Source organism: Chrysoperla carnea, chromosome 4, assembly GCF_905475395.1.
Source record: "Chrysoperla carnea chromosome 4, inChrCarn1.1, whole genome shotgun sequence".
Taxonomy (NCBI): Eukaryota; Metazoa; Arthropoda; class Insecta; order Neuroptera; family Chrysopidae; genus Chrysoperla; species Chrysoperla carnea.
The window spans coordinates 184,236-196,138 of NC_058340.1; the positions used below are offsets into that span (position 1 = coordinate 184,236).

General features: G+C 25.0%; 1 protein-coding gene across 1 annotated transcript; it reads left to right on the forward strand.

Moving 5' to 3' along the window:
• The first annotated feature begins 2,486 nt into the window (after positions 1–2,486).
• LOC123297623 (type-2 histone deacetylase 1-like) lies at positions 2,487–6,856 on the forward strand. Its single transcript, XM_044879366.1, has 4 exons — positions 2,487–2,750; positions 4,328–4,638; positions 5,326–5,879; positions 6,222–6,856. Exons 1-4 carry the CDS (start codon positions 2,597–2,599, stop codon positions 6,841–6,843), a joined length of 1,641 nt encoding a protein of 546 aa, XP_044735301.1. The 5' UTR covers positions 2,487–2,596; the 3' UTR covers positions 6,844–6,856.
• The last annotated feature ends 5,047 nt before the right edge of the window (positions 6,857–11,903 follow it).

The window sequence follows — 11,903 nt, forward strand, 5'->3', positions numbered from 1 at the left end:
AGTAAGTAACGTTAACGTTAACGTATTAGTATTATATCTAAATATAATATAATCTTATATAATGAGGTTCTATGAATCTATAAATATAATTAAAATACTTACATTTGTCAACCTCAACTCAACTCAATTCAATTCAATTCAATTCATATGTCATTTGACATACTAACTAACTAACTAACTAACTACTAATCAATTTAATAACTAAACGTTGCGTAGAATTAGGCAAGTCGCTTGCTCTATATGGAGACCAACTTTGTTGAGGTTCATATTTTGCGATTATGGGAGTGAATTCTTAATGTTACCAAGAAAAAGTATAGTAATAGTATGAGAAGGTAGCACTTTTTATGTACTATTTATGATATTGAATTTGTATTAATAATAGAAACGGGTCTATACCTTGAAAAATGCTCCGAATGGGTACAGACCCGTTTCTATTATTAATACAAATACGAGAAAATATCATAAATAGTACATAAAAGTGCTACCTTCTCATACTATTATTAACTCCTTCATCTGAAAAAAATTTGTCAATTTCAAAAACTTCAGTTGCTTATAACTAGAGAACGGGTAAGGATACATGGTCGATCTCTAGCTTAAACTTCGTATTTTTGAACTATCTTCAAATTTTAAATTTAATTTTATCCGCGAAAATCAATATTTTTAAGAAACCCAAAAAACCGCTCTTTTTGTCGAAATTTTTCAAAAAACCTGCTAAAAAAATCGGTAAATTTTTGTGCAACTTCTTTGAATTTTTATTTCTGATAACATTATAGCCGTAAAGTGTGTATCTCAAAAAAGTTGATCTCGTTTTTTGAATGATAAAGAGACTGGTCTAATACTTGAGATAAATATTGGCTAATTTTATGTCTAAAACATTTAATTGAAAACTTTAAAAATATAAATACATACACTTAAGAATTTTGATAACACAATTCAATCAATTAATTATTATTATTATTATTATTTAAACTCAATTGAATTGATTTGTATTGATCAATGATCAAATTAAAATTAAATAAATATAAAATGTCATTTAATATGTCATTGAAACTCTGTTCTTTTAAGTACGTACAGAAAGAACTCATACATTTGATTCCAGTTGGTCTCTTTGTCATTCTTGTTTAAATTCAAATAAATACAAGTATGACAAAGACACACACACAACGCGAACGTAACGTTTATATGTCGTCATTATTTCAACTATTTATATTTGCCGCCAAAATATAAATATTATTTAGATATATTATAAAAATAGAATTGTTAGGTACATATTATACATAATATAGGAAGTGTATTTATTTATTAAAAATGACATAGAATTACAATGAATCAGACTATCAAAGAATCAGACTATTAACGTTTTTAAAAATAAAAATATTTTTTTAAATAAAAATGCCATGTCAGTTTTAAAATATGATTTTATTTTCAACCAATCACCACCAATCATATAGAAGCCGGTATTTGTATTGGTATGCTATCTATTTCATTTTAACTAATAATAAATATTGTTTAATATGAGTGACTGAGTGAGATAGAGATGGTTGTGTTGTTGATGTTAAGTTTGTAAGAAGGCATGTGAATTTGAACTGTGTGTGTATCGTTATGAAGACACCCGGGCAAACAACCAAACATGTTAGGTTGTAGCGTTAGCCAAACATGCATGTATGTGTGTATGTCGTAACGCAAGTCAAAATACTACATTTAGTACAGTACTAATCGACGCGACCGTGACAAATAACTATTTTATACCATGTATACCTATATGAAAAATCTCAAGTTTGTAACTAGATTTTAAAAATATTAATACCATGAACCAAATTTTGGTATATTTGTTCATAAAATCACTTAATTAGTCTATTTCAGGTTCCTATCCTCCTGTAAACACAATAACACGAAAAAAGTGTGGCTGAATTCGTAAATGATCAATATAGGTCAACTGAGTCTTGTAAACCGTATCTAAAAATCTTTTGTTTTTGAAACAAATACAATGATACATTAAATGTTGAAATCCATTCATCCATTTGAAAGATACGAGGTAATAAATAAATATACTGTACACGCCAATTCATACTGTACTAACTAGTAACTATATTAGAGTGAGAGTGAACAACAGTAAAGGTCTGGTTGCGTCTGTTTCTCCGTCCTTGTTTATGTTATGTTGGTGCTGTAGCTGTCAGTAGAACTTGAAGGTAGCTTATCGTGTGTCCTATACTGTACTTGTACTGTACTGTCAACTGATTCTGAACTGAACTGAACTGAGTGTTTGTGTTTTATTTAGTGTATAATAAAATGTATATCATTTGACTTGACTTGGCGTCATTTTGTTATTTATTCAATTCAATTCTCAATTTAATAATAATTATTATATGTGTTGTGTTTCTTTTATAATAAAAACATTTTAAATATTAATTAATTCATTAATAATCTATGTGATTGTTTTTTTTTTTTTTTAATAAATCATTCAAAAATAGAACTCAATTCAAAAGTATAGCACGTGGGGTGTTTGGTGTTAGTTGATTAAAATATCTTTTATTTTTAAAAGAAAGATCAACTATTTGATTTTTAAAAATAAATAAATAAAATATCGATGCTTAAAATGTTACCACCGGCAGGCGTGCAAACACACGCCATGGACCATGAACATACCATTGATGCTAATAATCAGCGTGTTCGATCGCATCCTCGTGATATTCGTGACATGTCAAGAGATGAACGTTTTTTAACGCATTTAAATCGTTCAACGCTATCAGGTATTTACATAATTTTTATGATTTATTTCAATGTGACTTTTCAAATATGGCAGATTGGACTTTGACATTTCCGGTCACAGCGTGCATATGACATATGTCAACATGACATTTCAATCAATATCATTTCGATAATATTTATGTTATTTTATATAATGTCATGATTAGTTATCAAATAATTAATTAAAAATTATTAGTTTTATTTAGTTGAATCATTTTTATATTATATCAAATTGATATTAAATTGTAAAAACGTGGTGATCAAAATGGCGCCAAGTGTGAAGGATGGATATATATATGTCAGACATGTTTGTTTGCGTTGCGCATCATTATAAATATTGTTAAACGCATGCGTATTAATATATTTAAAAAAAAAAATGCCATGCCATGTTAATAAAATTAAAAATTATTTTATTTAAAAAATAAAATATGAATATAAATTAAAATAGAATTGTATTTAAATTAAATATTACAATCTATTCATTTTATTAATATTATTAAATTTAATTAATATTATTTTATTATTATGATACATTTATCTAAAATTAATAAACAATATTAGTATTATGTAACAACAAATTAGCACATGTTCACATTTTAAACAATTTTATTTTAATTAAATTCAAGATTGAAAGTTAAATATTTAAGGAATTTACAAAATTAGATGTAAAATTTGTTAAAAAATAGGTAAAGCTAGCCTTTTTAAAAAAAAGTTTACATTCCCATTAAGGTTTTTCGTCTTCAAGGGCGTCCAAATTTAATGATAACAAGTGAAATAATTAACTGAGATAATTGTTGAAATAACCTGTATAGAGAGTGTTGAATATCAGTGCTTGCAATATATTTTTTTATAAATTAGAAGAAATTTCTGAGATGGAAAAGGGAGGATTTCTATGATGGAAAACTCAACATAATTTTCATTTACTTTCTCATACACAAAAAATAATTACTAATCCCGAGAATAAGCAGGAAAAAATGTCTATAGCATGGAAAAGTTAGAAAACAGCTTCGATTTTAATGAAGCTTTTTGTACGTGTTTATAAGACCCTAAGAAACTTTCTTAACTTAAGCCAACTAAAACTTAGCATAAGGGGGCATAGGAACCCAACGGGAGGGATATGTATTTCAAAATTTTTTTAAGTGCTTATTTCGCTTAAAATTGTTATTTACTAGGTTTTTTTGGTGGCTGAAAATGAATCTGATGTCAGATTACACGGATCCTACCTCGTATCTCGAAAATAGTGCCAGTGTTGGTATAAATTTCCACTTTTTTGTCACAAAAAGAACACACTCAAATATCGACGTTGATATAATCAAGATATTAGTATTTTCTAGAAATAATATATTTAATTTTTAGTTACGATATCGATATGAGCGACCAAAAATACTTTATACAATTATAAGCCAAAATAAGTACATGAAAAAAATTTTGAGATACATATCACCTTCACTAGGACTAGGTTAAGTTGACTGCATGTTCTTTAAGGTCCTATAAACACGTTAGAAAATTAGCGCGCGTTATGTGCCCTTTGAATATTGATAAAGATGGATAATTAATTAGATATTTGTTTGATTTAAAGCTCGTGAACGATTTCAATCTTCAAGTAGTACAGAAGATAATGACAGTGGATCAGATCAAGAACATGGTTTGGATGATGGAAGTCATGTGGGAGGTATGGGTGGTGTTGGAGGTACTAAACTATCATCATTACATGGAGGTATGCATGGTGGCAGTGGTGGACATCATACGATACGTAAAAGACGTGGTAATCTACCAAAGCATTCGGTGAAGATTTTAAAACGTTGGTTGTACGAACACCGATACAATGCATATCCTAGTGATGCTGAGAAGTTAACATTATCACAAGAAGCCAATTTAACAGTCTTACAGGTTAGTATTTAGTACCTTTTTATTTTAGGCCAATCATTTAAGGAGTTTTCATGGAGAGTTTTGGGGGGCAGCATGAAAATTAAAAAAAAGTGGAACTCTCTTTGTTTTAATTTCGTTCGAGTATGTTGAGCTATTTAGAATCCGAGATGTTGATTAAAATTGCGTTTGGGTCTACCTTGGACTCAATTTCGGATCTAGGGTATAAAAAAAAATCATAAAATGGACCCCTCTAGCGTTAAAGGGAATGTACAGGACAAGCGATAGGCCAAACTATGTATAACCACAGCTAGGTCATTCGACTATGCTCGCCTGAAATTTACTGAACACAGTTGAAAAGGGTGGTGACATCACACTGTCGATTGAACTATGACCTTCGTAACATGAGGATCGATCTATAATGATCTTACTTCTAGAGCCTGTATGAAGGATAACGAAACGTTCATACATATCATTTGCACCTACAAAAATTTGCTGAGCGTTTGGTTCTGAATGTTCGGGTCTGAAACCTTGGATCCATTTATCCTGGGAGAAATCCCAGCGGAAAAGCTGTAGCTTTCTGTGTGGCGTCTGGCTTTGATAAAATCCTTTAGCTTCATCCGAATTTAATAGCGCTTCTTACCCGTAGGCGTAAGAGGACTTGTGGTAATATGTAATTAATTTGGTTTGATACATTTGTTTGAACAACAGGTATGCAATTGGTTTATAAATGCACGCAGACGCATACTACCTGAAATGATACGACGTGAAGGTCATGATCCACTACATTACACGATATCCAGACGTGGCAAGAAACTAATGAGCAACAGTTCCCAAGTCAACGAGTTGATCACATCATCAACACATGGTGGTCATGGTCATCATGGTGGCACAGCTGCACATACACATGGAAGTGCTGTGACTGCTGCACTACAAGGTTTGGGTGTGAATGTAGGTGTACCAGCTGGATGGGAAACGGTTGTTGAAGAAGAGATCACAACAACATCACCAGCACATCACAGAGGTGATGGTGGAACAACGATTATAACAACCAGTGGAACAGTGTTGGGACGTGCGGCTGGACTTGGAGGTATGGACCATGACTACGATGATGGCATCACGTTAATGTACCGTAGCGAGGAGGACAGTCCAAATGATTATGAGAGTTCAAGTCCGTCTGAAGAAGATAAATTTAGTCCAGCAGCGTGGCAGAGTGTTATACGTTATGGTTTAAATGATGAACAACCACATCCAGCTAAACGAGGGTAAGTCAAACTAGATTTATTTAATGATTTTAAGGGTTTATGTAAACATTAGAAGGGAAGAGAATGTGCATGTATACTTTGTATCAAAACAAAACGTAATATTTTACATACAGTATACAGGGTGGGTCTTTTAAATGTATGCATTTGAATATCTCGTTAGAGGTGTTATGTATTAAAAAATGATTTAGATAGAATAGAATAGAATAACATTTTAAATTAAAAAGTTAATTTTGATTTAATAGAAGAACGTAATAATTGTTGTTAGATGATATGTAATAACAAATATTTATTATTTATGAAGTTAAAGTGATATTAATATGAATAATTAAATTTAATTTACAGTAGTGGTGGTGTAACAACAACAACAACAACAACACAAATAAAAGAAATACCAACAACAATAATAACAACAACAACAACAACAAATAGTAATAATAATAATAGCAGTAGTAATAACAATAGTAATAATATAATAACAATACAACAACAACAACAAGAACAAGTTGAACATGATGAGTTACTACAAGATGAAGAAGAAGATAATGATAATGATGAACAAGATACAACAACAACAAGAACACCAACAAGAACATTAGAATATTGGAATGTAAGTGGTGGTGGTGCTTTAAGTGTAGCACATCCACATTTAGCACATTTACCACAATTACCACATCCATTATCAAATCCAAAAGTACAAGTAATGCCTGCACATCATAATAATACAACAACAACAACAACACCAACAACAGGAGCAACATTAACAACAAATAATAATAATAATAGTAGTAATAGTAATAAATTAAAACAACAACAACAACAAAGTAGTAACAATGATACAACAACAACAACAACAACAACAGTACAAGTTGATAAAGATAAATTTAAATGTTTATATTTATTAGTTGAGACAGCTGTAGCTGTTAGACAACGTGAAAAAGAACAAGAAGATATTGTACATATATAACAATAAACAACAACAATAAATAATAAACAATAACTAATAACTAATAAATAATATTGTGTTGTATAAAATATATTTAAATGGTTGTGTATCATAATGTACAAATATTATTGTTGTTGTTGTTATTATTATTATTATATCAAATATTATTTATTATTATTATTATTATTAATTATAAATAAATAAATTAATTAATTATTATTATTTTATTTTATTTTACAACTTAATATATACAGGATGTCTTTCTATTTATTATGTTGACATATCATATGCTTGAAACTTGATGAATTATAATAAGTTTTTAAATTAAACTTGAAAATTTAGATGGAATTTAATGGCAATATAAGATGTGTGATGCTTTACAAATTAATAATTTTAACGAGTTCTTCAAACATATGTCAAGTTAATTAAAAAACCACCCTGTATAACACAACATACATATGTGATATGTATGTTTAAAGTCACTTATCGATCATTAGTGAGGATTCAATTAATTGAAAACTATTACATTTTCAATATTTTATTAATTATTCTTAAAGTTTTCATAATTAAGTTCTTTTATGTTTAGGATGTTTGCATACAACTAAATAAAATTAATAATTATATAATATTTATTATATATTAATTATTAATTTTATTTAATTGTATGCAAACATTCAAAACATAAAAGAACTTAATTATGAATAGTTTAACATAAATTTTATATACAAAATTATAAAAATGACGTTACAACACATACAAACAAAACATATACAATCTGTATTAGTATCTTATCTTTCTTATACATATTACTTATATGTATGTATGTACACTTGAATACTTTTAACATGTATATTATATATGTGTGATATTAAATGTATTCTATAATAAATAAATATATATTTATGTTTATAATACATTGTGTTGTGATGTTATAATAAAATAATAATAATATTTAATTTATATTTATTATTAATAATAATAAATAATGAATAATAATAATGATTTTAGTGCCTTTTTAATAATATTTAATAATAATTATTAAATATTAAAATGTATATAATTACATAGTTTATTATATTAATAATATATAATATAATATAATATATATTAATTAGTGGTAGTGGTCCATTTATTTGAACCATATTGTATGGTTATATTCATTATAATTATATTATAATGAATATCTTATTAAATGATTTAAATAATGTACGTTTATATCTTAAATTAAAGAGTATAAAATAAATAAATAAATAAAGAAGACATGAATAACATTTAATATTTGTGTTTTGTCATGTATTGATACATGATACATGTTATCATAATAATATTAATTTGTATTTATATTAATTTTATAAATAATAGTTTTGGTATATTTTAAATTTAAATATAACAATTCAATCATTTTATTTTATAATTAAACAAATACAATCAATTAATTAAGTTATTGCTAGCTATTGAATCTTTTATACTTTTTTTTTTTTATTAAATCATATACTTACTCTTTGATTTAAAATTATTATTTATTTACAAATCATTGTTATCACTATTAATTATTATTTAATAATGATAACAAACAAGAATACAATGTGTGTAAGAATATTTATGTACAAGTTGTGGACCATAACTATATTATATATTTAATATTATATTATATATAGTTAATAAATTACTTGATTATTATATTATAATTATTATAAATAAGATAATAATGTGTTTTTGTATACTTAATTAATTATAAATTAAATAGAATAATAATACATAAATAAATAAATAAATATAATTATTTGATTCGAATACAATTATAATTATTACAACTACTTAATTATTTAATATTAATTTTAATTTACTTTAAATTAAATTTAATTTAGTTCTGTTTTGTTTTGTTTTATATTATTAATAATTAATATAATTTTGTGTGTATGTACTTTTTTTTATTATAAATTAATAAACAACTATTGAATTTAAATTCAATATATATATAATAATCAATAATTAATTATTATATATAATATTATCATAGTTATACAGTTTGATAATCATTTTGTTAGCATTTTAAACTTTATATATATATATATATATGTATGAAGTGTAAGAAACAAAGAGAGTAAAGTAGTGTAATTAAAGTGATGTACAAGACTAACTAACTAACTAACTAACTGATTGACTGACTGATCAACTATATTCATGGATACATAATACATAATACATACAATACAATACAATTTACAAATCACATTAATCTTCTCTTTATTGAATACATAATAAAGTGTTATATAATGATATAAATAGCTAATAATATGGTTTACATTCTGTATAATATATATTAATAAATTAAAATGATTTGTTTATTTATTTGTTTGTATTTAAATATTTATTAAAGTGATCATCTTAAAATCATCACAAGTAAAGTAAGTTGATGATTTAAAATAAAATCAAATCAAATCAAATGAAATCAGTTGAGTTAATGTTAATGAAACCTAAATTAAAAATGTTTGTTTATTAAAATTGAACATGATTTTATTTAAAATTATATTAAAATAATAATAATGATGGTGGTTTATTAAATAAATATATAACATTGTTGTTATCAATAAACGTAATGTAATGTAAGCATCCATCATACATAATAACTGTTGAAAGTTTAATTCATGATTAGTTAACTTACAATGACTGTCTTGTCATTACTTGTGTATCACTGAATGATAGTAGCTTTATTATTACTTTATAAATTAATTAAAAATATCAAACATATTGTCATGTCATGTCATGTCATGTCAATTGAATTCTGATCGGAACAATCATATCAAACAAAGCTTCATTCAAATGAATGGTAAGAGTTTGATAACAATAATAAAGATGATGACACATGGTCTTCTCCTTCAGACTGACATATAGTTTAGACATGATACATTGTCATTGTCATTATGATTGTCATTGTTAAACATTCAATTTGTTGATAATGATTGAATGAATTAAATATAAAAATAAGTACACATAAGAGGTTGTATTTAAATTACATAACAAACTTATAGAAGTGAGGAGGAGGGGATCAAATTAAAATGTTACTATTTATTATGGTGCGGGGAAAGGGGTCCTTCAACGCGCACGTACGTAATTATCGAAATAAATTGTTGATGGTTTGTAGCTAGTTTTTAATATTTTGAAAGTAGCGCTTTACGACATTTTTTGGTATTAAGATATTACTCAAAACACACGAATCTTTCTTAACCATAATATTTAAAAATTTAAGAAAACAAAAATTACGTACAAAACAATGAGAGAGAGAGAGAGAGAGAGAGAGAGAGAGAGGAGGTGGTTTCAATAATTGTTACAATCTGTTACATAGGATTGAGAGGAGGTAATAATTAATGAACGATGGATGGATGTTACTTTACTTATTAAATAAATAAATAACAACAATTTATAATACATAACGTATATACATAATGTACATACGTTATGTATTGTATGTACATCGTAATGTACAAACATCAACTTATTTACAATTATAATTATAATAAACAAACAATTTTTAATTGAAATTATAAATGATTTTAATAAATAATTAATTATTAATATTATTTTAATAATAATATTTATTATAAAACATTTAATTGTTTAATTTTAATAAGTAATGAACAGATAAACTACATGAATAGCTAGCAGTAACTATTATATTAAATTAAATCAAATCAAATCACATGTTGTTTGTTTAAGAATTAACACTTATTATTATTTATAATATAAATAAATAAATAAACAAACAAAGATAAATGTATGATAAATACTTTATAGTCATTTTATTTTATAAATATAATTAATATTATTATTTATAAATAATTATATAATAATATTAATAAATAAATGTTTTATATCATATATTTATAAATAAATAATATGATTAATTAATTAATTACGTTATATATATGTATGTATACATAACAAACGTTACATTTATATTATTTAATTAATTATAATAAATATTGTGTGTGTTAATAATAATTAAATATATATTTTAAATAAATATTTAATTATTATTTGTAATAAACAATAAACATTTTATTGTTTAAGTTAGTCAATCAGTACTTGTTACAACACAACACAACACACTTATTATATTAATGTTTTTTTTATATAATTTTATTTAATTAAAACATTAATAATGATGAAATGACGATCACGATGAAGATATCAATAATTAATAATTAATAACTGGAAGTTGTAACTTGTCAACAAACTGTAATAATTAATATTTAATTAAAATCAAAAGTAGATCTTAATTCAGTTGTTACAATTAAAATTATTAGATGTGATAATACTTGTAATATTTGATTATCCTTTTTTATATAATCAAAATATTTAAATTCAAATCAGATAAATCTCACTAATTGACGATAATAGTTCATACTAATTAAAACAAGGAATGGAACACTTGCTGATTACTTACTAATTACTACATTTATCAACAATAATAATAATTACATAAATAATAATGTTGTGTTGTACATTTACAACATTAACTTTATAATATACATAGATTAACTATCATCTATCATCTATCATTTAATACGTAATGACAAGTTATCAGAGATCATTGTTTAGATCTGTTAAAGAACGTTTGACACTTAGTCTATGTAAATATAATGTTAATGATACATATATATACATACATACATATATATATAAATATAAATAATATATTTAATAATCCGTCCTTAAACAATAAATAAACAAACAACATGTGACTAATAATAATAATAAATAATAATTATTATTATTATTATTGATAATTAAACAACATAATAATAATAAAATTAATTAATTAATTAATCAATCATATTAGTTATATTTAAAATTGAATTGCTCAAATTAAAAGTGTAATTATAATTAATTATTATTTATGTAAATATTTAACTTTAAATGTAACTTTATAATTATAATATACAATGGACTGTTTGTTGGTAATCTAACGCTTTTGATTAATCCAGCACCATCACCTCATGTAATGTAATTGAACTGATTGATATATTTGTATTTCAGATTATAAATATAATTTATTGTATTATATAAAAACATAATTC

Bases quoted from the DNA above. Each gene is read 5' to 3' on its own strand.
- LOC123297623 (XM_044879366.1), top strand. From the start codon at position 2,597: ATGTTACCACCGGCAGGCGTGCAAACACACGCCATGGACCATGAACAT. The intron at 2,751-4,327 runs GTATTTACATAA...TTTGATTTAAAG, and splicing joins AAATCGTTCAACGCTATCAG to CTCGTGAACGATTTCAATCT. The intron at 4,639-5,325 runs GTTAGTATTTAG...TTTGAACAACAG, and splicing joins CCAATTTAACAGTCTTACAG to GTATGCAATTGGTTTATAAA.